The sequence below is a fragment of the Dermacentor andersoni genome, chromosome 11 (genome assembly GCF_023375885.2).
Source record: "Dermacentor andersoni chromosome 11, qqDerAnde1_hic_scaffold, whole genome shotgun sequence".
Lineage (NCBI taxonomy): Eukaryota > Metazoa > Arthropoda > Arachnida > Ixodida > Ixodidae > Dermacentor > Dermacentor andersoni.
This window is the reverse complement of record NC_092824.1, coordinates 8,313,354-8,341,103: the sequence shown is the minus strand read 5'-3', so window position 1 is coordinate 8,341,103 and position 27,750 is coordinate 8,313,354. Positions and strand designations below refer to the sequence as shown.

General features: G+C 45.8%; 1 protein-coding gene across 1 annotated transcript in view; it reads left to right on the top strand.

Moving 5' to 3' along the window:
- Polr1A (RNA polymerase I subunit RpI1) overlaps positions 1 to 27,750 on the top strand; it is a 329,206-nt gene that overhangs the window by 86,320 nt on the left and 215,136 nt on the right. The window contains exon 9 of the mRNA XM_050167857.3: positions 26,067 to 26,286. Within this exon, the coding sequence (XP_050023814.2) occupies positions 26,067 to 26,286 (220 nt within the window). The remainder of the gene's footprint in view (positions 1 to 26,066; positions 26,287 to 27,750) is intronic.

Here is a 27,750-nt window from a genome sequence, read left to right as displayed (position 1 = left end):
GTGCTTTTCAAAACACTATTCATTTCTGGTTACCGCGACTCTGCGCTTCTCGGCTGCCCGCTGCTGCTGCCGTGCCGGCCCATGCTCCTGTGAAGCATGTCGTTATGAGCCCTGTGTTGCACGCACCTCTAGAAACGCTCGCCAATATAATAGACCCGTACAGTGATACACAGTGCCGAAGCACCTTCTCTGGAGATGATATTGCCATCTTCCCCAGATCGTGGCGATGATATGGGTTGTTACCTTTTGCTGTTTTCGCCCACTGCCTGTTAGGCCATGCATCATTAATGCAGGTGCACTTGTGGTCTATGCGTGATGAGTACAAATGCCGAGGAGAACATTTGCTGCAGGGAGGTGACAGAAGTAATTGCGAAAAGAAATTGACTGCATTACGCGGCACCCAAATTTTCCGAGCATATGTCTGAATACTGGTGTCCTCAAGGTGGCGTACTACACTTTCTGGAAGCTTGGCATGCACATAGAAGGAGAGTAACACAAGTGAGCAAAATATTCTTTCATTAAAACTTTACTAAGTTAACTTATTGAAATGGCTCCAATGCACTCAAGGAAGGCATCGCGCAGGGCGTCAACGTGAGGCAGCCGGCGTCGCATCGTTTCGTTGTTCCGGTTGGCACTCTTGCAGCCAAGCACAGCACACGGATGCCGTCTAGCCATTGCAAAACACTGTTGAACTCTCTTCACAAATCTAATCAGACCGCTATGTGTGACTGTGTTGGAACGTGAGTGATTTGGCACTTGTGTTCCGGGGCATAGTTACTGATTTGCATGTGTGCACAAGCAAGCATACCTGCTAGCAGACTAACCGGAAGTCGCAGGTTCTTGTTCGACCAGTTGACAGCGTCTTCTGCTGGTGCATACCTGCCAACCCTCCCGATTCGCCTGGGAGACTCCCGATTTTTTACTGAACTTTCCGATTGTACGATCACTGTCTTATATCTTCTGAAAAGTGGTCTCTGTTCGCGCAATAATGGTTTTTGCGAAACCGGCACCGCGGAATCTACAGCCACATCGTAATCGTCAGCATCACCAACAATGGCCGCTCTAGCACCATCGGTATCATCGACTAAGCAGCCGACTACGGTGCTTAGTAAGCCGGCCAAAGCCAGAGCCAATGTAGCTCTTGCATTTCGTGCATGCCTTCCTCCATGGTGCATCTTGTTGCTGCTGCTTGGTTCTTTATTCTATGCTGCTTGTGTGTATGACTAGTGTTGGCTAGGCCATGTGTGTGCGGTGCACCATGTAAATTACAATCCTCGTGTGCTTGATGCCATGGCGCTATCAAAGCCCAAGAAAAGGTATTCGCAGAAGTTTTTGTGATCTTATACTTCTGAATTTCCGCGTTTTTTGACACCAAGAAAAGAAGAACATATTGCCTTTTGTATAACGTGTGGATGCGATGTCAGCTTGTCTCACGGTGGTAAATGCGACTTGAAACTGCACGTTTCCACGGTGAAGCATCAAAGCTATGTTCGCACAGCTGAGTAGCAAGACAACATAGTGCACTTTCTCCGGAAAGACTGTGACGACAGTGTGGAGTGCCTGTTTACGTGATTCTTCATCGAACAGGACCTATCCCTTAGTGTCAGCGACCACGTTTTGCCTCTTCTACGGAAAATGTTTCCGAAATGCGACGAGGTGAAGCGTTATGGATGTGGACGTAACTCTGAATAATGCGGAGGTGGCCAACCTGAAATTTATTTCACAGGAATCGCTCTCTAGTCTTTGTTTCTTTATTCACTTTCCCTCAGCTGCTGCCCTGAGATTCCAATGAATCTGTTAAAGACGCTTTAGATGCTTTCAAAGCTGAGTTTGCCACACTACAGGCGTACAGTCTTCAAGTGGACATTCTGAATGGAGAAAGGTGGGACATGCAGGAGTGTATGCTTGAAAAAATGAAAAACACTGATGGAAAACATGTCTCACCGAGTTGCTAAGGTGATGCTCGATTTACTCGTGATACCGCATAGCAAGGCAGAGTGCGAGATTATTTTTAGCACGGCACGAAAAACTAGGACTGAATTCCGCTCATTAATGTGCAACACAACCCTCCAACACCTGCTGCTAGTGAAGGTTTATCAGTCTAGACCATGTCTTGAGAAAAGCTATTCGGACAAATTATTGAAGTGAGTAAAGCCTGCTCCCTGCAAAAGGACTCATCGAACACTGCCTGAAAGTTTGAACAAAACAACCCCCCCCCCCCCCCCCCCCCCCCGGTCCCACCGGAAGTTAAAACAGTGAATGCAAACCTCCCCCCGTTGGTGCGAAAGACAAGTCTCCCGATTTTCTATCTCGCCAGGTTATGCTGGTGACATCACCGGATGCACCATGGTAACGTCACGATGACCGCTGGGGATGCTGGAAAGGCTCGGAGAGGAGCACGGGATTGTTTTTTTACTGTGTGGCGAGCCTGTGGCGTGTAGCGCTGCAGCGTTTGGCATCGTTAAGCGTGACGGCATTCTGAACTCGATGCACGTGTTTATTAACATGTTTAAAAAATATCGGATAAGGTTTAGGGGCCCTTTACAGTGGAGTTGCAGTCTTATGCTATGCACATTTTTAGCACTGCACCTACTTAGAGCTACAGTGAAACCTCATTAAAGCATAGTTGGCCGGAGCTTGGAAAAAGTGCATACTAAATGGTAGTACTGTTTAACCGAAATAGCGTCAGATCGACCACTTACCTGTCAAAAAAGGAGCTCAGAGACAGTGTGATGAAAGGAGAAAAAACATGCAGTATTTGTTCACTTCACGCAACAAAAGTGTCATTTTCGTTTCATGCCGCGGTTGCCTAGCAGCGATGACAGCAGCCTTTTCAGCCAGCCCCCCTCTTCTCGGCAAACACTTGCATGGCCGATTCCTCGTTGGTGTTATGTATTCTCCGTGCACACGCGCGGTAGCGCTGCAGAAGTCTTGGGGCGCCTTTTTCTTTGCGGGGTGCTGTTCTCGTCGCGACGATTGCATTCATGAGGCTGATGTAACACGCAGCTTCTGCCACTGTCGGGCCTGAATTGCCCGTGATGTCGTTTTCCGTGTCGTCCTCATCACTGTTGCTAGCCGCCACTTCGGCAACAACAGAGGCAACAATGGCGAAAAGTGGTACCCCCCTTGCCGACATCTCTTCGCGGTTGCAGCAACGCTGCCGAGCAACTTCTTCGCATTCCAAATGCCACACACCGTAGCCAACAGCAGATCCCTGCGCGTGCCAGCGCCTGCTTCTTCATGTCACATTCTATATAGAAGCGAAATAGAAGCGACTCCCGATATATCGAACGTCAAGCGGCGGAAATGTGCCCCCGGAAGTTGGCTTTCCCTCGCTGTAGTGGGGAAACCCAGCGGCGCGGCTCCATCCAACCGCTCTCCCTACCGTGGCCGCCATGCCTCGGGCTGCTCGCGCGAGCCGTCAACACCCCCCTGCAAAAAAATGATCCTTGCCCGCCCGCAGCGCTTGCTCAGACAGCCAATCAGAGGCTCTTGTGCCCTCGTCGTGCATAATGGCGAAAGTGCGAGTTGTCTCGGTGCTTTTCTGGTCCATTGTGTGTGTGCCTTGTGGGCCTTCTTCCGCAGTGTTGTTGTGACGAAGCGGCAGAATTCGCCTTTCGTCGTGAAGCTCGAAATCATAAATCGGGTCGAACGCGATGAGAAGTCGGATGTCCCCGCAGCATGCAAGATTCCGAGGAGCACTCTCGGCACGATTAGGGCTAAAGCGGCTAAGCTTGCGACGCGGTGCCTGTGGCGCCCGACGTGTATGCATGGCCGTGTACGAGTGGTTCTTCATACGTGCCGGTTTCCACGTGCTCGGTGATGACTGTAAATTCTGATGAATGCGACGAAGCCATTGTCGGTGTTGCCGAAGTTTGGAGCGAGCTGTCAGAATTTTTGGAAGCTGTTGACGAATCAACGGGGGACGAGTTTGTGAGTGCAGGTGATGGTGTCGCGACCACGGGAGAGCCATAAAACGAAGACTACATCGCCGACATCGTACCAAGCACAAATGAAAGTGGGCACAATGAGGAAAGCAACGACAGTCCTTTGACCACATGCTCCGAAGTGATTGGTGCAGTTGCACTAGTCTGGTGCTCTGCACGAATGCGGGATGTTGCTGCCTCAGCTGCTCCGACTCCTTAGACAATGTGAGGAAGTGCGTGTGCCGCAGGCAGCGAAATTGCCCTAGCAGAAGAAAATGCAGGACTAATTTATGCAAAACTAAGCTAGTTTCATCAATAAAATGATTTTATAAATGGTATGTGCTTTTATGACATGCAATTATTTAGCAGGCTTATATCGAATTATGCTCTACATCGAACCGATAGGCGTTTTTGTGCGAGTTCGATATAACCAGGTTCGACTGTATGTCAGTGGAGTTCCGACGCGGTACATGACACGAGTGTTTGCTGCAATGCATGTCCACATGCTTTTCTTTTCGTGGGACTTTCCTCCGATATCGGGCCGCATGACCGCGTGCACGGGCTTCCCTTCCAAAGCGTCTCGTGGCTGATCTGCTAGGGCAGGGTGCATGCACAGTCACATTGTGGAAAAGGCAGCTTGCCATGAGAAAGCATACTGGTTGTGCTCACTGTACGAATGCTGATGTAGGGGTGAAGGTTTTGAGGTCTTAGAAGAATAACACGGTACTACAGTAGACTTCCATTAGTTCAACTCTGGTTAACTTGATCTTTTGGTTAATTTGATCACGGCCAGAGGCCCCAGCCAGCGCTCGTGCATTTTTATTGGCCTAAGCTTTCGTTATTTCGACGCTAAAATTGGTCTTTGCTAGATAATTCGAACATGGCTGGTTATCACAAATGCGGCTCGGCTGCAATGGTGATCGCAGTGGTGACTGTAAATGTGTAATTCATTTTGGCAGTGCCCAGCGTATGAGGAATACATTGAACACATGTGAATTCCGCAAAGTAGCCTTACCCATCCCAGTTCAAGCAGAAGGGTCGAATAAGCGCAGTTAATTGAAATCATCCTCCACGGAAAAATCCGATGTAACATTTTCATTCTCAACTTGTACAGCTCTCCTTCGGCTTATAAGCATAATCTCCACTCACTACTAAATAGGGTCGCAACCACTGCGAAATCACAGCCCTTAATAGTCGCAGGAGATTTCAACGCTCCCCACCCGGCTTGGGGTTATGTAACACAAACAAAGAAAGGGGCCAACCTAGTTGCAGCAAGTACAGACCTAAACCTAACGCTGTTCTCGGGCCCACGTTTCCCCACGAGGCTGGGAAACTTGGTCGCCAGAGACACGACGCCTGATCTCAGCTTCACTATAAATGCAGTGGCCTAGTGGTCCAACTTGCAGGAGAACTTGGGGAGCGACCACTCCATAATAGAACTCAGGATGGAAATAATAGCAACTCCTCCGAAAACCTATAAATACACAGACTGGGACGTTCTGAGGAAGATATTTATTTATTTATTTATTTATTTATTTATTTATGGTACCCTCAAGGCCCGAAGGCATTACAGAGGGGAGTGGGAAAATGGGAAGCATAACAATGAAGTACGGAAAATAAACAATGTGGCGCGTTAGTAATTCCTAATTATACAGTACTGTGTAATATCTTGCCTAATGTTTGTAAGTATGACAGACAATGTAAACAAAATAGCATCTTGATAATTCCTGTTAGTACAATATTAACCAGTGTTGTCCTTAGTCGCTTGTAAGTACGGCAAGTAAATGATATAACATGTTAATAATTCCTAATTATACAATGTTAGCTAATGCCTTACGAAAGAGTTTGTTGTCGACAATAGATACAATTTCACAAGGAAGGTGTTTCCACTGCCGTGATGATCTGGGAAAAAAAGATTGACTGAAGGTGTTAGTGTTGCCTGTTTGAAGTCCGACCTTATGGCGATGATCAATGCGGCTCGATAGGCAATGAGGTTGAGAATAAGAGGTGAAGATGAGGCAGTATACGACACCTTCAGTAAACTGCTTGTACAGATCCAGATGGATGTCGAGAAGGCCACCAAGGAAATAGTTACAGATTTTGATGCCCCAAGGATAGACGCAAGATTAGCGCACCTCCTGGAAGCCAAACGCTCTCTCCTCGAAAGATGGAAAACACAGACTCAATTGCAGGCTACGGAAAAAGATTGCGGAGCTCAATAAACACATTGAGGAGCATTGCTCTGAACTTAATAAACACCAGTGGAAAGACGCCTGCTCGACAGCGGATGGAAAAATGCGCAAAGGAGGCAAATGGACCCTCTTCAAACATCTCTTAGATGATGGACAATCCAAATGTAATCAGACTAGTCATAGACCTATTAATTAATAAGGAAAAAATGGAAGGCACCTCAGGAGCCTCCATATTTCGGAAATTAGCCAACAAATGCCTTCCAATTGGCCAAAGCCCAGGTTCTCCCCCCCCCCCATCCCCCTCAATATAGTGGCGCACCTGCCCAACACCACCTAGACAAGAGAAGAAGGCCTGAGCGCTCGGCGAGTGACGTCACGAAGAAGAGGCTGGTGGCGTGCTCGGGGATACGGGTTGAATGAAGGGATCACGCCCTTATGGGCAACGTTAACCAGAGTGCAGTTATTGTTTTTTTAGGCATGGCTGAGCAGATGACCCGCAGAGAACAGAGGGTGTTCCAAAATTATTTTATTTATGAAAAACTACTTACGCGCTGCATTATTAAAAAGCCCATCCATAAAAAATGAAATGGTTCAGCCTTAGGATTGAAAATGAATTTCGGGTAATGATGACAGGGAGCATTGCTTATATTGAAAAGTCGCAGTGCTGCCCTCTTCTTCAGAGTAGCTTCTTTGCCTTGATTTAAAGTCGGCGTCAGTTTGTCGTTCATGAGACCACAAAAGTTCTTCAACAAAATGTTAGCACTGCACCATAACACATATCTCTTGACAACTTCACTGGTGTGCCCTTCGAATTCGGGACACATGTACTTATTCCAGGCTAAATTAGGCTCTAAATGAGTAATGTTGCTTTTGAGGCATTATTACATACAGTACCGCAGTCCACATATTTACGCCTCAGATGAGTTTAGCAATGGAGATACAAAACATTCGGGCAACTATTTACAAAGGAACAGCTGCCTTATTCCGCAGAATTTCAGCTTTTCTCTTCTTTGCCTTAGCATTGGCACCGAATATTCTGTCATTGATCTTGCGGAAACATGAATGCATGATTTTTCAGCCCCGATTTGTAATTGCTCCAGCAATCGGGCACACAGCACTTATTAGGCATATCCTGGCATGAACGTAATCCACATTCCGCGGCAATGAAGGCTTGCCGGACACACAACCGCAATCGCAGCACAAGCGCAGAGACTACATGCACGGTTCACATCCATAAAAAAAAGTGCACTTGGAAGCATGTAGCAGCATGCCAGGACTTTTCTAACCCCGAAGCTAGGGAGCGGCAGGGTTCCCGGAACTAATCGAATTGTTAGACCGTCGTTGCCCACTTGGTCTTCCGCGTCTCATTTTCAACGCAGGTGCACAGCTCGTAGCTTCGTAGCACGCTGCACGGAACTTCTATGTGGGCCTCTCTTGCGTGACGTAGTGCAAGGGAAGAGGGTACAGCCAGAAGACCTTAAGTTCTCTAGAGGGCGTTGACCTACCCCACAGCTGGACGTCCCTTCTCGGAAGCTGAGATCAGAGAAGAGCTGCACAATCTACACGGAAAGTCTGCCCCAGGCCCCGACGGAGTTACAAACCGGCTCTTAAGAAATTTGTATGACAAAGCAATTGAAGCTTTAGGGAAGGAGATAAATGAGGTATGGGAGGAGGACGTTGTACCGGAGAGTTGGAAGAAAGCCACAGTGGTCCTAATCCCCCAGCCAGGTAAATCATCCAGCTTGGAGAACCTCCGTCCTATTTCCCTTACTTCTTGCGTTAGCAAAGTAGCGGAACATGTAGTACATAACAGGATATCGAGGCATATTGAGCGGAATGAACTATTCCCGTATAATATGGTTGGTTTCAGGCCCTTGCTTTTAGCGCAGGATGTCATGCTCCTGCCCAAAACACAGATACAGTGGAATCTCGATGATACGAATCTCACGGGGTCATGAAAAATATTCGTATTAGCCGAAATTCGTATTATCGAAACAATTAAAACTAGCTAAATTAAAGAGTCAGAGGTGAACTCACTCAGGCACACGTATGTAAAAAGCATTTATTTCTTGAAGAAAAAGCCTCTAATGTCCTTCTGCTTCTTGTTCTTTGTCAGGTCACTTAGCAGACTTTGTTCAAATCAATAAAAATGCGCGCACGTGTCGTCGCTGATTTCTTCCGTAGCAGAACTTAGAGCGCTTGCAGCGTTTTAGCCGCCGGTGGTGGTCCTTCGCCGTTGCCCACGTCCAACGCAACGAACGTGTCCCGAGGCACAGCAGCTACTTCGTCTGATGGCACGTGGAAAAGGAGGAAACGCACAAAAGCGCCACCGCTTCAAACTCTTCGCGCCCAGTCGCGGCCTCCGCGCTGTACAGCTCCACGTCCGTGCCTCCACACCAAAAGAGAAAGGGAGAAATCGCATCACTGCGCGCTGTTATCTTTCGCGGCCGTCGGTGGGGCGGCGTTTATTAAGGCGAAAGCCTTTAATGCCTCATGCTCGCGGTCGCGTTCGTCCGTGCACTGGAATCGTGCCAACTGTGGCCTCTCCTCCGCAGCGCGGTGCAACCTCCTCCCCTTAGCAACCGGCGCAGCTGTGCATAGCAACGGTGACGTGACACAGTAGCGGTAGAACAAGCGCGCGCGTGTCGGCGGTGGCAGCTGCACCGCCGCTCCTTCGCCCGACGTCTCATTGCAGTCGAGTGAGTGAGACGCATGGCTCCGAAGCGGCCCAGTGATTCCGCGCCAAGCGGTTCGGGGAAGTGGCAGCGGATGCCGGATTCCCCCAACACCAAACGCCAGAAGAACAAGGAGTGAATGCGCATGCGACGACTGTACATGTGACCTGATGCGAAAGCAAGGGAGGCAGAACGGAAACGCCAACAGCCACTTATTGGATCGCCGGGTACCATAGGCAGACGAAAGCGGCAGCAGCTACAGGCGATATCGCCGAACACCAAAGGGAATGAATTGGAGCGCAGACGGTAGCAGTGACTGGCTATGTCACCGAACAGCAAAGCCAAGAAAGCAGAGCGCAGACGGCAGCAGCGTCTGGCTTTCGCCAAGCACACTTTAGAATTCCCAAAGTGTCTTCGGTAATTTTCGTATCAACCAACGCGGGTCGAAAATTAATTCGTAACAACCGTTCTCCAGCATGTTGCAAAGTAATGCAGCTCGGCCGGGACCACTGATAAATTCGTATCATCCGGAAATTCGTATTAGCCGTGATCGTATCATCGAGATTTCACTGTAATCGACTCTCAAAGCAAAGATGTAAAAGGGGTCCTCGCACTGAATCTATAAAAAGCCTTCGATACACTCGCACATGACTATATCCTTCAGGAGATATTGGCCTTGAACTTTGGAGTTAAATTCTTTTCCTTTGTTGCATCCTTCGTTGAGAGCAGGACGGCGGCCATAAAGTTGAGGAAATCAATCTTGGAATCATTCACACTCGGAAGAAGGGGTACTCCCCAAGGGCAGTTATCACACCCCTTCTGTTTAATATAGCAATGCGCAAGCTGTCGGAAAGCCTTACAGCAATTCCTTACATAGGTCATGCATTATATGCTGACGATATTATAATCTGGTGTCCTGGAGGATCGGAGGCAACGGTCGAACAAGCTCTACAGGAGGCTCTGGATGTTAGAGTCTTTCTTGGAAGGTATGAGACTGGCACTCTCGCCTGGTAAGTCTGCTGTACAGACAGGCTAGACGAGGTGCCAGGGGACTCGCCCCACTCGGATCAGGTGCTCATTAGCGTTCGTACCAGATATGGGCACACCATCCCGAGAGTAGACTCTATCAAAATCCTAGGGCTAGAACTTTCTTAAAGAACATATCCAGAACGGAGACCTTTGTTGATGTGGCGCGACACGCTAGTGCCAACAAGTTTTCAGCAGCAATAGTCAATGACGGGAGAACTCCTCTCGGCAGCCTCGCTGAAGACCTCCTCAGTCGATGTGGCGGAACAGGCTGCTATAGCTCTCGCATTACTTGACACAAAACGCACTATGGTGTACACGGAATCCTGAGCAGCCGTTAGAGCGTTCGCATCGAGATTGATAGCCAAAGAAGTAGCCAGGATTCTGAACGGCAAACACGCCTCTGATATTGTTCACCACATAGTCTTGTTCCCAGCTCACATGGGACCAGATGTATTACCGGGTCACCTGAATCCCAAATGAGATAGCCCAAGACTGTGCGCGAGGTTTCATATGCCGCGATGGGATGGTGTCTCGGGTGAGTTTGGGAGAGCTCGTCCACAGTGATCCCGTAGTTACTTTTCATCAAATCACATCTCATTACAGAGGGAATTGGCAGAGTTTTCCTTTCCCCCATCATAAGCTCAACAGGCCACAAGCTAGTGCGCTCTGCATGCTCCAGACGGGGTCTTACCCCTCTAGGGGCTTTCTGAACATGCTCCACTCGGACATTGATCCACGCTGCCCAGATTGTGACACTGAATTTAGCTCATTAAGTCGCATGCTCTGGCAGTGTCCTGTGTTACATGATTTTAATCGAGAAGACTGGACAAAGGCCATCAGACCCGAAACAAGACGTCCAGCTCCTGGCTGTCCAGAGGGCCCATGAACGAGCAGAGAGGCATGGCCTCCCTGTTTCGACACGGGACTAGCCAACGGCTGGGTAGGGACCTACCTAGCAGGCCCCCGCCTAGCTCCTCAGGACACCAATAAAGCCGTTTACTACTACAGTCGAACCCGACTATATCGAACCCGTTTACATAGAATTATTCTATATACCGAACAATTTCTGGGCACAGTATACAATGAGTATATATAGCAAAAATTACGTTTACATCGAAAAAAAATAGCAGCGACTCCCGATATATCGAACGTCAAGCGGCGGAAAAGTGCCCCCAGAAGTTGGCTTTCTCTCATGGTTGCGGGGAAACCCGATGGCACGGCTCCATCCAACCGCTCTCCCTACCCTGACCACGCTGCTTCGTACGAGCTGTCGACACCCCCCTGCAAAAAATGATCCTGGCCCGCCTGCAGCGCTTGCTCAGACAGCCAATCAGAGGCTCTTGTGCCCTCGTCGTGCATAAAGGCGAAAGTGCCAGTTGTCTCGATGCTTTTCTGGTCCATTGTGTGTGTGCCTTGTGGGCCTTCTCCCGCAGTGTTGCCGTGATGAAGCAGCAGAATTTGCCTTTCGTCGTGAAGCTCGAAATCATAAATTTGGTCGAACGCGGTGAGAAGTCAGATGTGTCCCCGCAGCATGAATGATTCCGAGGAACTCTCAGGACACTCTTGGAGAATAAGGGGGAAATTAGGGATAAAGCGACCAAACTCTCGCCCCGGAGCCCGTGGCGCCCGACGCGTTGGCACGGCCGTGTACGAGTGGTTCATCCGAAATTGCTTCAGCCATGCCGGCTTCCGCGTGCTCGGTGATGACTGTAAATTTTGGTGAATGCTGCGCAGCCGTTGCTGGTGTTGCCGAAACTTGGAGCGAGCTGTCAGAATTTCTGGAAGCTGTTGACGAATCAACGGGGGACGAGTTTGTGAGTACAGATGATGGTGTCGCGACCACAGGAGAGCCTGAAAACGAAGTCTACATTGCCGACATCATACCGAGCACAAGTGAAATTGGGAACAATGAGGAAAGCAACGATGGTCCTTTGCCCACGTCCTCCGAAGTGATTGGTGCGCTCGCACTAGTCCGGTGCTTCTGCGCGAATGCGGAAGGTTGTGGCCTCAGCTGCTCCCGACTCCTTAGACAATGTGAAGAAGTGAAATTGAAGGCAGCGAAATTGCCCAAGCAGAAAGAAATGCAGGACTATTTCGTGCTAAACTAAGCTAGTTTCATCAATAAAGTGATTTTATGAATGGTATGTGCTTTTATGACATCCAATTATTCAGCAGGCTTATATAGAATTATGCTCTATATCAAACTGATCAGCGTTTTTTTGCGAGTTCGATATAGCCGGGTTCGACTGTACTACTACTTGTCGTCTCCCATCGAAAGCGCCTATTTTTGGTCTGTCCTGGAGGATTTTCAAGCAGTAACCGTAGCTCACAGTGTCTGATTACGGTATTTACCAGATTCTAACGTGCCTTTTTTTTTTTCTAGAAAATTGGTCCCTATATTGCCTGCTCGGTGCAATCAGAAACGAAACCAAAATTTGCAGGACGCTTAAGCTTTGCCATTCAGAGTGTAACACGATGGCACTCAAAGATCCCTGACTGCTTCTCACGCTTCTTGGCAACGGATGTGTATTTAACCGTAATGTTTCTACTAGGAAACGCTGGCTGTAAACACTTTGCACGAAGGCAGGCTTTCCGGTAGAAACACGGCCTCTTTTGTGGGTTGGGATGCGGCGGAGGTTAGGGCCCTCTGGAGGCATTGCAAGGAACCGGGCGCGCTGCTCCGTGGCCTACAAGACACTCGAGCGCCGGCGTGCGCTCGAGTGACACCGGCGGACACCGTCGCCGGTCTATGAATGGTAGAAACGCTGGAAAAGGGGTTTCTTTCAGTTTTCGCATAATGAAATTATGTTTTCTCATACAGTCAAATTACAATCCGATGTTATCATGCCTGTAGGTTGTGTGTAAGTCAGTCGTACTATATGATTTTTCTATACGTTATATACATAGCAGTCAACACTGTGGAAGCTACGCAAGAAGTTCTGTCAAGAAAAGTTACCACTCCGTGCATTCCATCTATGCTTCGCTGTGCGCCAACAATGTTTGCTCGTGTGAGCATGCACGTGAGGCTCCTCACGACGTGTTGCAAATAAAAAACCTCAAAAGAACAACAAAAATAGCAATGATTTAGAACAATGCATTATATAGCAGTTGCATACTACAGTGTGTCCGTTTCTAAGGGTTAAAACTTGTTTCATTCAATACTAAGCCTATATAATAAACAGTTGTGCACAATTGCGGTAAAAAAACATGGAACTATATCCAAGTGCGAATGAAGCCACTGCAAGAAGTCTCTCTAGCTTCCAAAGCATTGACTGCTATGTACGGAACATAGTACAGTAAAACCTCGCTAAAACGAAGTTTAAGGGGAATCGAGAACTACTTCGTTAAGTCCATTTTTCGGTTATATCAATTTTTGCTTGTATTGCAACAAATCCTTAGATAATTTCAAGGAGATTTTTCCTTACTTCGTTATAACCATTAGGCTTGTGTGAATATTTGATATTTTCGAATAGTTAAACGAATAATGCACTATTCAATATTCACTTCGATTCTAATTTTGTTATTCGGAAATTTCGAAGTATTCGGCTCGAACGAATAGCCACACGCGGCAGGGAGAAGGCGTTTTCGGAAGTTTCGGTTTTGGATTCAGTAATACTTTTCCCAATCCAGTCCAGTCCAAACCAAGCCAGGAAAACAGAACTATACTCTCAACAAAGGTGTACAAAAATGCTACTCGTCGGCGTGGTGGTGTGGTCGATTGCGTTTAGTGGGCGACTCTGTCTCTGCCGCAGTGGCATTTTATCAATCCCAGCCGCCTTGGACCACTCCAGAGAGCACCATGGGGGACTTGCATGCGGCCAGCAATCCGATCTGGAACTTTTTGTAAAGATTCCACCGGGAACCGAAGCTCGATGTCTTAAATGCAAGGCAGTCCTGAAGACCCCGACATGTACGACAACAATCCTAGCAACGCATTTAAGGAGACACCCGGACTTGCACAAGGACTACCAAGAGAAGCGGGACGCACGCAAAAGGCCATCCAAGTTCAAGGAGGCAAGCAAGGCAAGTGGTCAACAGCCATCCATAGCTGACAGTTTCAGGCCGAAAATGAAAGTGTCGGCCCCAAAAGCCCAACAGATGACAAAAATGATAGCTCGCTTCGTAGCTCAGGGTATGCACCCCTACAACATTGTCGAAGAACCGGGTTTCCTCTACATGATGAAGTTCGCTATGCCGGATTGTGCCATGTCGTCTTGGACAACATTCTCTAGAGCCATTATTCCGGACCTCTACACATCAAGCAAAGAGAAGGTGAAAAAGAAGCTCAGGGACATTTTTGCAAGCGGAGTGGAGTCGCTTTCAATCACAACTGATGTTTGGACATCGCGGGCAAATGACAGATATGTTTTTGCAACTTGTCACGTCATGGACACTTACTTCATGCAACACGTGCATACATTGGCTTGCACTGAGATGACAGACTCTCGCACTGCAGAAAACCTGGAGCTACTTATCGCAGGTGTCATCGAGGAGCGGGAACTTCCAGCCCATGATACTGTGCCGATCTTCGTTGTTACAGATAATGGAAGGAACTTTACTTCTGCAGTAGTGCGGTCGTCCTGGAGTGGTGCGCAGTGTTTCGGACACATTCTTCAGTAGTGTGCCAGTGATGCCAAAAGAGAAGTGTCAGGGTTTTTGCATCTCTGTGCTAAGGCCAGAGTGATTGTGGCTAGATACAAACGGAGTGCCAAGGCCCGAGGACGGCTTCAGGAAATTCAAGAAACATGCAGCTAGACCCTCTCGAGGTTACACAAGACGTCCCATGCGATGGAACAGTGAGCATGTCATGATGGCCAGGCTCGTGAAGCTCCGCACGGGCATCACTGTAGAACTTTCAGAATCTGGCGCAGTTCCAAACTTGAATGCAAGTGAGTGGAACCTTATGAATGCAGCAGTGCAAGCCTTGAAGCCACTTGACCATGCCACAACTGAACTGTCTGGGGACACATGTCCTACGCTGTCACAAGTAATTCCCCTGTTGCAGTGTACCCAGGTGGTTCTAGCTGAGCATGTTTCCGAAGGTGGTGAGGCAGCATTGCTTGCCTCAAGCCTTTTGCATAGCATCAAGACGAGGTTCCCTGATATCAAGATGTCACGCGTTCCTGGATTGGCAATGTTGGTCGATCCTGGAAACAAAGATGTCTGTTATGCTGAACCACCTGCAAAGCAATGGGCGTTCACTCTGCTCATAACGACACCAGAAGAGACTGTGCCAGTTGATCAGCATGGTACAGCAACAAGTGAGAACAGCACTTGTTTTGCAGGCCCATCAGGGGACTCTGTGTGGAGTGCTTTTACACACTTCAGTTCGTGTGCACATCATCAGTCAAGCTGTACAATCTTGGACGAGGTTGCTGGGTACTTGAAGGCCCCCTTTCTTTCCCGGTCCGAAGACCCCCTTGTGTGGTAGAAAAGCAAGGGCAGCCACCTTTACCCAACTCTGGTTGTAGCTGCCCGTAGGCATCTTTCGATACCAGCCACCCAGACAAGAAGTAAAAGGCTTTTTTCGACTGCAGGAGCCATTGTAAGCTGCAGAAGGGAGCACCTCATACCCCAGCATGTGGAACAGCTAGCGTTCTTGCGCGAAAATTTGTAGATTTTCGTAAATAATCAAGTTGTTTACTTTCCTTGAATAAATCCCAGACATTAGCCCTCTGCCATTTTTTTTTTCTTTACTTGCTACTGTTCGAAGTATTTGCTTCGAAATTATTCAAGAAGAATGACTATTTGCTTCGAATTCGCTTTGAACCAAAAAAGCGCTATTCGCACAAGCCTAATAACCATTATTACGTTATATCCCATTTCGTTATGACGAGGTTTGGCTGTATACATATGTTAGCTTGAGAAATTCAATTAGTTCAGTAACTTCCTTGTGCCACATGGAAGGCCTGGGTATGGGTGGTTGGAAAATCTTGTTGTCGAAACAATGTTTGATGCTGGACGCCGGATGCTGACGCTGGATTTTTTGCAACACGGAGCATTTAACGCTATCGTGTTGAAACTGCCTTCGCAGCTTACCGCTGCGAATGTACGCTTTATCGTATGACACCAAAATATTGCGGCGAAGCTGACTTTAAGAAATAGTGCGGTGAAGGTAACCTTAGGAAAACTGGCTGCTGTTGTGCTGCACTTGTTGTTCTTGCTAAAAAATCTTGCTAAAGTAATGGGTGACTTGAATGCAAATGTGGGTAAAAAGCAGGCTGGTGACCAAGCAATTCGCAACTATAGTGTCGGTTCTAGGAATGCTACAGAAGAGATGCTGCTAGAAATAAGAAAGGCCCTAATAAAGAAACGACAACAAATGAAAGTGTTCAACTCAAGAGATCAGATAAAATTTGTGGAACTGTCAAGACTGATAAACAAGGCGAAAATAAGTGATATTCGAAACTATAACGTGAGAAAGACTGAAGAAGCCGTGAAAAATGGACGCAGCATGAAATCAGTGAGATGGAAACTTGGCACAGGACAAACCAAAATGCATGCAGTGAAAGATAACCAGGGTAATATCATCAGCAATATCAGAGATATAGTAAAAGCAGTGGAAGAATTCTATACTAACCTATGTAGTCCCCAGAGCAGCCACGATACCTCCATTCGAAGTAGTAATGAATGGGTTACGGAGGCTCCTTCTATAACTAGCGATGAAGTTAGGCGGGCCTTGCAAGGCATGAAACAGGGAAAAGCAGCAGGAGAAGATGGAATAACGATCTATTTAAATAAAGATGGGGGAGACAGTGCTTGGGAAACTGGCTGTTCTGTAAACGAAGTGTCTATCAACTGCAAAGGTCCTAGAAAACTGGAAAAATGCAAACATTATACTAATCCACAAGAAGGGAGACGTTAAAGAATTGAAAAATAATAGGCCATTAGCTTACTTCCAGTATTATATAAAATAGTCGCCAAGATAATCTCCAATAGAATATGAGCAACACTGGACTTCAGTCAACCAAGGGAACAGGATGGGATACTCTACTATGGATCACATCCACGTCATCAATCAGGTAATCAAGAAATCCGCAGAGTACAATCAGCCTCTCTATTTGGCTTTCATAGATTACAGAAAGGCATTTGATTCAGTAGAGATACCAGCAGTCATAAAGGCATTATGTAATCAGATAGTACAGGATGCTTACGTAAATATCTTGGAAAATATCTACAGATTCCACAGCTACCTTAATTCTCCACAAGAAAAATAGAAAGATACCTATAAAGAAAGGGGCCAGACAAGGAGACAATCTCTCCAATGCTATTCACTGTGTGTTTGGAAAAAGTATTCAAGCTATTAAACTGGGAAAGCTTAGGAGTTAGGATTAATGGCGAATATCTCAGCAACCTTCGATTTGCGGATGACATTTTCCTGTTAAGCAACACTGGGGATGAGTTACAACAAATGATTGAGGACTTTAACAGGGAGAGCGTAAGAGTTGGGGTGAAGATTAATATGCCGAAGACAAAGATAATGATCAATAGTCAGGCAGGGGAACAGGAGCTCAGGATCACCAGTCAGCTTCTAGTGTCTGTGAAGGGGTATGTTTACCTAGGTTAATTACTCACAGAAGACCTTGATCATGAGAAGGAAATTTTTCTGAAGAAGAAAAATGGGTTGAAGCGCATACGGCAGACATTGTCAAATCCTAACTGGAAACTTACCATTATCATTAAAAAGGGGTGCAATCAGTGCATTCTACCCATTTAACTTATAGGGCAGAAGCTTGGAGACTGACAAAGAAGTTTGGAAACAAGTTAAGGGCCGTGTCAAAGAGTGATGGATCAAAGAATGTTAGGCGTAATGTTAAGAGACAGAAAGAGAGCGGTGGTGGATCAGAGAGCAAATGGGTATAGCTAATATTCTAATTGACATTAAGAGAAAAGAATGGAGCTGGGCAGGTCATGTAATTGCGTAGGTTAGATAACTGGTGGCCCGTAAGGGTCGCAGAGTAGTGGGTGCCAAGGGAAGGGAAGTGCAGTCGAGGATGGCAGAAGACTAGGTGAGGTGATGAAATTAAGAAATTCGCAGGCGCTAGTTGAAATTGGTTGGCACAGGACAGGGGTAATTTCAGATCGCAGGGAGAGGCCTTTGTCCTGCTGTGGACATAACAGAGGCTGCTACTGCTGCTGCTGCTGCTGATGAAAAAATCAGCTGCCTCCTAAATTTCTACTTTATTAAGGAGCTTTAATGTAATTTCTACGGTAGTTTTATACTTTAAACACATAGAACTTGGGTGCGTGTTTCATTTGGGGGCGTGATTGACTCTGGAAAATACTGCTAAATGAATTGGTGCTGTGTTAACATTTTTTTTGTGCATGACGTAATAGTTCTGTGGAAACCCGCAAGGTGGAGGGAAGTAATTAATAAAGGGGAAGCGAGACATCCATCCCATTGCAGCAGTTGCTACAAAGGAAACCCATATGGGTTCTTTGAAAGAAAAGCTTCTCAGCTGAAGAAAAATTCATCCTAGTCCAGGACTCGAACCCGGGACCACCGCCTTTCCGGGAGAGCCATTCTACCATCTGAGCTAACCAGGCAGCTAGCAGATAGTAGGGCTTCCTTCCATATGGGTTTTCTCGGTAGCAATTGCTACGATTGGGTAGATGTCTTATTTCCCCTTCATTTAATTTTTGTGCATCTTGCCTAATTCGACAGGCCGGAAAAGTCGATCAATTTTGTCGGTGCGGTCAGCGTCGAATTAACAGAAGTCGACTGTGTTACCATATTTACTTGCATAATGCATAGGACAGAACCGGCTGGGTGCCAGTTAAATGTTTATTAGCAAGGAAGCATCACATAGCATTTAAAAGCACATGAAAACTCAATCTTTTATTGCAGAACAAAACTGCGAAAGCAGACAAAATGTGCTTCTGAGAATGTACAATTAAATTGGTAACTGGCGTCAGCAGTGCTAAGGTTTGGATGTGATATGTGATACAGGAAGTTGCAGCTTTTTTTTTTTTTTTTTGGTACAGTCGAACCCGGCTATATCGAACTCGCAAAAAAATTCCTATCAGTTCGATATAGAGCATAATTCGATATTAGCCTGCTGAATAATTGGGTGTCATAAATGCACATACCATTTATAAAATCACTTTATTGATGAAACTAGCTTAGTTTCACATGAAATAGTCCTGCATTTCTTTCTGCTTGGGCAATTTCGCTGCCTGCGATGCATACACTTCTCCACATTGTCTAAGGAGTCGGGAGCAGCTGAGGCCGCAACCTTCCGCATTCGTGCAAAAGCACCGGACTAGTGCGAGCGCACCAATCACTTCGGAGGACGTGGGCAAAGGACCATCGTTGCTTTCCTCATTGTGCCCAATTTCACTTGTGCTCGGTACGATTTCGGCAATGTAGTCTTCGTTTTCGGGCTCTCCTGTGGTCGCGACACCATCATCTGCACTCACAAACTCGTCCCCCGTTGATTCGTCAACAGCTTCCGGAAATTCTGACAGCTCGCTCCAAGTTTCGGCAACACCAGCAACGGCTGCGCAGCATTCACCAAAATTTACAGTCATCACCGAGCACGCGGAAGCCGGCATGGCTGAAGCAATTTCGGATGAACCACTCGTACACGGCCGTGCGTACGCGTCGGGCGCCACGGGCACCGGGTCGCAAGTTTGGCTGCTTTAGCCTTAGTCTCCCCCTTATTCTTCAAGATCGTGCTGAGAGTGCTCCTTGAAATCTTGCACGCTGCGGGGACATCCGACTTTTCACCGTGTTCGACCCGATTTATGATTTCGAGCTTCACGATGAAAGGCGAATTCTGCCGCTTCATCACGGCAACAATGCTCGAGAAGGTCCGCAAGACGCATACACAATGGACCAGAAAAGCATCGAGACAACTGGCACTTTCGCCTTTATGTACGACGAAGGCACAAGAGCCTCTGAGTGGCTGTCTGAGCGAGCGCTGCAGGTGGGCCAGGATCATTTTTTGCAGGGGGGTGTCAACGGCTCGCTCAACGCAGCGCGGTCACGGTAGGGAGAGCGGTTGGATGGAGCCACGCTGCCGGGTTTCCCCGCCACCGCGAGGGAAAGCAAACTTCTGGGGGCAATTTTCCGCCACTTGGCGTTCGAAATATCGGGAGTCGCTGCTACTTTTGATCAATGTAAACGGAATTTTTGCTATATATACTCATTGTAGATAAACCTTGCCCAGAAATTTATTTTATTTTATTTATTCATACTGTCGATCCCATCAGGGATCATAACAGGAAGGGCATACATAGTTATCTTGCCGTGTAACAATAATAATTAGCGCAATAATAAGATTAGGCATATTAGACATGCAGTTAGCAGCTCGGTATATAGCTCGGTATATTGTTCGCTATATAGAATAATTCGATGTAAACGGGTTCGATATAGTCGGGTTCGACTGTATTAACAAGTTTTTTTAATTTTGTGAGAATAACCAACTTGAAGTGGTATTTTTTAGCAATCACTTTCATTTTCGCAAGATTTTGTAACATTTAGTGCGACTAGTGCCCTGGACGCTTTGGCTTTTACGAGCGATTGGGTTTGTATCACGATGCTCAGTGTGTGTCTTGGTAAAGCGAGAGTATTGCAGTCACCCGTAGGTGACGACGTGTCCGGTACAAGTTGCACAAAATCATGTGAAAGTGAAACTATCTCCATAAGTGATAGCCTGAGAATAGCACCTCCGTCTGAATTAGTTTATTGTCTTCGGAGTCTGCTTGAGATTTGATACTCACTTTTAACACTAAGTAACACAGTGGAACCCCAGTCGTGTGATTTTCTCCGGACCATGTGGAAACGTCGCATAATCCCGGCGTTGTAATATCCGACCAACAAGCATAATGTCTATAATACACAGTATCACACGAGAGAGTTATGAGGAGCTTCACTTTAACCCTCTGAGGGTCGGTTTTTTTCGCCATTTATGACTGCCCAGGGTCGATTTTTTTTGTTGCAGATTCCAATTCTTCTAAGGGACCTATTTCGAAAAAGAAATTACCATAATTTTTATAGGGTGATCGTAAAGGGAGAAAGAAATATCTTATGTTGGTATATATGTACTGTTTATTTATGAATAACAAGAATAATAAAAGGAAATAAAGTTATAAGAATAAAAAATTTTATGCATTGTTATACTATACATAGTTCAAGGCTTAGAAAATGCACACACGAGAATATTTCGCAACTCTGAAATGTTCCTGCACTAATATTTATGTCCATAGCGTAATCAAACTGCATAGGTGAGTGCACTCAAGATAACTGTGTGGTTGTGTGCCTGTCAAAAAAGCAAAACGTGTGACAAACTTCTGCTAATCTTCATCTTATCACCAACCAGAGGCAATTAGTGTTTGCACGTCTCCAAAAAAGAAAAAAAAAAGAAGAAAAGGGAAACGCATGCATGGTGGCATCCTTTCTATGCGCACCCCTGTGAGCACTAAACGAACGAGAAACAGGCGGTCGCCCGTGGAACAAAACCCAGACTGCTGCCCCCCTGCGCGCATGCCAACGCGCGAGCGGTAGTATATCGATGCGCCGGAGCAAACTAGCTCTAAAACAAACCATGCAATGAAAAGCGAAAGAGGGAGGCGCGAGAAAAAAACTTCCCTGTATTCCCACATAGTGGCAGCACATGCCAGAAAAGAAAAAGTTAGGAAAAAGGCACGCTTTTTAAGCGTACAGACAGCACTGTAAATATACGGCATCAACCATTTTGGGCTTGTTCGCGGCGCTCTGTATTTACGTCATTGGCCCTCAAAGGGACTATACTCTGTAAAATTCAGAAACTAAAACTGCCAAATAGTAAATGTGACAAGAATAAGAATACTGCATTGCAGGTGCCAATAACATTTTAGTGGAGAGATTTAGCATACTGTGCAATGTGCAGGAGCACCTTTCTGTATCAGAAGCTTGTCAAATGTTATTGCTGGTTCCACCTGCCGTCTATGTCATTGCTGAACCTTGTGCAATCAGGATTGTATGTGCAGCGCAAATAGTGTTGTACTTTCTGGAAAGTATTCGAGCACCAGCGATTATGCTGGAACCTTGGAGGAATCACGTATAAGTAGCTGGTGCGTCTGACCGGTGTGTCATAGTTTGAAGATCAACATATGTGCTCGTCACTATCGTGCTTCCCGAGCATAACTTGTTTTTGTGGACGCAGGTTTGCCCAATAAAGACTTTTTGTGACTCGCCGATGTGCCACAGTCTAATTCTTCACTGTTGTGACAGTGTGATCTGCTGTGGTGCACATTGTAAGATAATGGAGTTGGGCCGAGACTTTTGAATAATTAATATCGTCCTGAAGTCTGCGTAAGGTGTGATCGCATCACCTGGGTTTTACTGTAGTTTTCACACTTGTTATCTCCATGCAGAGTTTCGCGCAATATGTTTGTTATTATTGTTTTTTGCTGGTACTCAATCATTTCACCATGAGCTAGTCTTTTCCCACAGTGTTCTAATGGGGCAAAGGAAAAAGATCGGAAAGAACACATATGACAGAACGAGCACTGAAACAGCTGCCAGAAATAGGTGTTCTTTTCTGTCTTCGTCCTTTGTGCTGTTAGAACACTGTCAGTAAGATGAACCTACTTAACTTCCCCAGGTCAAGGTATTTTTGCTGACCTTTTCTTTTTGCCATAAATGTGTTTTTTCATTACAAGATGTTGACGCTCTCGAACAAGTTTGTTAGGATCCGGAAGTGATCTCTTTCTACTTGTACAAGTTGAACTATGTTAAGTAGACTGTATGCTTAAAGGAAAGCCCGGGCTTCATGTATTTGCGATGCATTCCTTATTTACGTAAGTGCCCTCTGTGGTTGGACTTTGCAGTGCCTGTTGCTATGTTACCATGCGAGTCAATACCTTTACCACAAGCAAAGGGCTCTCGAATGCCAGCCAATTAGAAAATGCTCCTACACAAGGAGAAGTTTAGCAATAAAGTGCCCTGGCTGTCAAAACTGATCTAGTTGTCCACTGTGGCACTTTATAGGGTTTCCTACTAAAATTACCAACAGGAACTGTAGAGCTTAGATTGTTCAGTTACCTTGGGAATGATAGGTAGTATATGTAGGTTTGTGTAGTTTTTGATTTTGTAGCTTCATAGGTTCAGTGCGGACGACGAGAAAGGATGCCAAAATTGCACAGGAAACTGGAGTTCACGGAGCTATTTCTCATCTTTCCTGCCACTGTGCGCTGCCATCTTGGTATCGTTCGAAAGCTCAGAGTTCCACCTTTGAGTTCACTACATTCTCGCTGACGATGGCTTCATAGAAAAAATGCAAATATAAGACAATCGGGGGCCGGTCTGATGAAGCTCGCAATGCATGCGGGCCGCCTATTATCTCAGTGTGCCAGCACGCTGAGAGGTGCCTTCTGATTGGCCGTTGCTACGGCAACTAGGCCTAGCAGGTGAGCTCATCTGCTGGGCCTGCCAGTGGCTCTGCTTTGGAAACTGTTGATATGCCATTTCTTTACTGATAGTATTGCGAACATAAGCTGCAAATCGATGCTCTTTAATGTTTGAAACTGAACACGCTTACACGAAAAGTGAAGCGCAAGCCGTCTGCGCTTCTTACGGCCAGAAAGAGGAGGTGGTTGTCTCAAGGTTCTGACGGGTTCAGTGCGTCGGGTAATCTCATACTGCATCAACAATAATGCAGCAGTGAAGCTAACCCGCCTGTAGGTGTACCTTGGAGACCGCAGGCAATTCGCCGATGCCTCTTCCCGTTCCTCTTGCGTGTACACGGGTTCATGTTGGTGCATTCCAGATTCTGTTATGAGCCTATATGTGCGCGTAATGTCAACATCAATGGAAGAATTCTGTGTTTTTAATTACCTACATATATTGTGATTACTATTTCTCGGTTGTGAAGCTTGAAATATATATTTTCCCAGTTTTTTCCTTTTTTAGTTTTTGAGTTTTCTTGAGTAAAGCTTTTTTAAAGTTTCATATTTTGGGATCTGCACTGTGTCCCTTCTACACATTCAATTCTCATCATCCTTTCTTCCCTTGAATACTGGCTAGTCAGAGAGTGCACAAAAACTGTGATATAATGTCTTAGGACACTTAAATATTTTGAAATCCTGTAGAACTTGCCGGCAAGAATTCACATTTGTAAAGCTACAACATTAGAATTTCATAACTTTGCCTAAAATACATATACAAATATAAAAATGCTAACTTGCAGTATTTGAACATCCAGGAACATACCTGCTTACTTTTAGCTATCTTGTTGCAGTACGTTTTTTGCAAATCACATCCCAAATTTTTGAACACCAGAAGAATTGCAACTGCTTCTTTTTTATTGACCTCGAAAGAAATCTAATTGCATATTTGAAGCAGTGGAGAAGATTGGATATGTCCTGAAAGCTTCATGCGTCCAGAGCTGACCGCTATGCAGACTCGTGCTCGGGCTGTGGCAGCTCCTCCCACATCGTTCCATGTCACGGTGGAGTGCACCACAAAATTATTCCCTCCCCTGTTAGTTATCTTGCACACCATCCACACCAAAGAGCTGTGGAAAGATGCCCTCAGCCTCCCGAGGGCTGCCGGGCTCTAGTTCAACGGGCCCGTGCTGTTGTTGAGATCGTTCTAGGGACCCCAGACTAAGGGTCCCTCCCACACTCTTACTTTTTTTACAAATAAAATTGTTTACTCTCTCTATAGCGAATATCAACAATGGTTGTTCTGGATGCTATATTTCCTCATATTTAATGCTGTTTGTCTTTTGTACTTTTCTCAAAACACAAATTTTGGGCTCCATGTAATATTCAGGCCTTGATATCTCAACAACAGAAAGAACTAAGTTTCTTTTGCAGAACGGAGCCTAATGTATACTCCATGAAGTATAGCAAGCTGTTCTTTTTTTGTTTTCACTTTGGAAATTAATTATTTTGTTGCATTTTCTGTCACATGGTTGCCACATATTGTGGGCTTGTATTCAATGGGCTGTAAAATATTTATTAATGGCCAGATAAAAAAAGTGCTTGCTATTCTTTATTTCTTATTCTTTATGCTATCTAACCATGCCTTACAAATAATTTTTTCTTGTGCCATTTATTTTTCATTGTGGCCTTAAGCAGTGGAAGTGAAGTGTTAACTATCGTAGGAACTAATTGACCTACATCAAAACTAATTAAATATTTGAAATCAGCACGAAAATCCTAATAGGAGTGGAAAGTTTCATTAATATTGATGAAATGAATTATGAACCTTATTTCAGTAGCAGTGTCCTCCCTTAAGTAACAATTGGGACTTGTGTCATGTGGATTTGAAGCTGACATATCGATACGTTATAAACGGATTTACCATTGAACATTAAGTTCCATTGAACACACTAATGTGGGGCACATGTGTTTAGCCACCACGGTCTCTTAAAAGTAATTTGAGTGTTCTTTCATATGTCACGTTAATCAGAGTGCATGCAATCTGATTAGTCCAAGACTCTTTCGGTATAGGAATTAATGAGAAGATTCAAGAAATTTTAGATACAGCATTTTTTTCATATAGAGTAGGTGTAGCGTGGGGTTGATAAGTGATAATGAAGTGAAAAATCGTCACTGGCATAAAAGCAAAGCAAACTCATGACAATAGCTTTGCTTCGGGTATATAACACATCGTTCTCATGCTGGCTAAATGGCCACACTTGTAGCTCTCGTCGGCACTCGTGCCAAGTTGTCCTCCAGGGGTCTTTGTAGGAAACTCTGGGCTCATCATAGCTCACGGTGCTTACAACTTAGGGACCAAAAGAAAGCCCTGCCATGTTTACTATCCTCGCTCTTCCGAATGCCATCACTAGCTTTTTCGACACTGATATTTCCTAGAACACTTGTATAAAACATGCTTGTTCCGAAATTTGAAAAATTGCTCGTCTTTTGTACTTTATCAAGTCACCATGTCCACGACCAATATGAAGGCAGATAGCATACTCCTAAGTATATAATGTGCTGCTTGTCTGTGCGCCAGGTTCGAGAAGCATATTCGCGAATACTACCCTCCTTTTTAACTTGCCTGTAGGGATGTTCTCCATGAATGGTCTCAAAGCTGTGAGAAAAAAAACCTTTTAAAGCTTATTGCATTCAAATCTGTTATTATAGCATATCAATTTTTGTTGACTGTGTTTTCGTGTTTCCAGCTGCCGAGCACTGCGCCTCAAGCCCTCGTCTAGAATTGTCAGACTTGTTTTCGTGTGCTGCTGTTGTCGTCTAATAAACATTATTATTATTATTATTATTATTATTTTTATTATTATTAACAGGGCGCTGCTGGTGGAACGGGAGGATGGCGTTGTGATGCGACTGGACCCGACCAACCGTACGCGGCGGGAGGCAGTGGCCAAGCAGCTGCTGACTCCGACGGAGGCACACCAGCACATGCTGCGCCGCTGCAAAACCGTGCATCGGCACCTGCGATCTGGTGACATGCTGCTCCTGAACCGGCAGCCGACACTGCACAAGCCCAGCATCATGGCGCACAGGGTCAGTGCTTCCTGCATAATTGCCCATGCAGAAACGGCCTGGTCCTGCATGCGCTACGCTGTGGAGCCTCGAGGTTGCGGGTTCGATTCCCCGCTGCAGTGGCCGTGTACCTCGGATGGCCAGAATGAATCTGGAGTCCCCCTACCGCTGCTTGCCTCATAGTGAGATTGTGGTTTCAACATGTAAAACTCCAGAATTCAGAGAATGAATATATTTTTGTATGCAGTTGAAGCAGCTTTGGGCTAACTTTTGTGCCCGGAACTTTGGAACCACAATTGGGCAACTCGGTAGGGTTTGGGCGTGAGCTAGTTGAAATGATACCTTCATAGTGAAACAGGGATAGAAAAACTGGGACAAGCGAAGAACACAAGAACGAACACTCGTGACTGTTAGCTGTGTATAGCTTGTCATGACGTATTTATTCGATTATAAGGCAGTCATGATTTAAGGCGATGGTGCAGTTGTGGGCCCAATAAAGATAACTGAAGTATGCACACTAATATGGAGTAGCCGACAGACTATTCAGACTCGACGGTGTTTGCTTGAAATGCTGAATTAGTAAAACAACCAAAATGTGAAATGGTGACCATGAAATAAGGGGGAAGGAAGCTTTAAACGTGGAGTGGCGAGTTTTATTAGAATTTTGCCTTTAGGTGTGGCATCACGGCAGTGTGCATTTCCCTTTATGGTGTGGCTTCACGGTATCATGGAGCGTACTGCCTTAAAACCACACTATCAGACAAAGATCCCGCTATACTATAAGCTATCTATCCTATATACCTATATAAACTATATACTATCCCGCACACTATAAAAAGAAATTCTCACTGCCGTGAAGCCACAACTAAAGGCAAAATTCACATATAAGTCGAGGATTGACTTCGAAGCATAGCATTCTGGGAAAAAAACGTTGCCTTATATTCGAATAACCATGGTACTTGCGGACAACTTTCTGTGGCACTGAAGAGATTGCTATGGATGCGAAGCACGCGTTTGCATGATAGAGCTTCTGAAAATAAGCAAATAGTCCCACATTATCATTTGTTTGGCTAAGCTGGGGAACTGGTAACGTAAACATTGTGTTTACTTCAGTACTTACATAAAAAAATGTTGTGCAAATACTCAAAACTTTGAATATTCGATTCAAATCGGTTAATCAGTTTGTGTTCGACCTGATCCGAAAGACACTTCGAAATATTCCAATCTACAAAAATTGCTTTGGCAGTTCTTTGTCAGCTTCGCCACAGTACAGCCATGTTAGGCGGCAAAGCACATTTGCTGTGCAGTGAAGCATATAAAAAGTAAGCAGAAGACACTGCTGGTGACTATGCATTAGCGGCGCTTTGGAAGAAACAGATAAGATCAGTTGGTAAAAGAGAAGACAGGGCGGACGGACACTGGTTTTCAACTGATTTTAATCCTGGAAAATTCACCCATATGGCACATGGTAGCAGATGAAAGAAG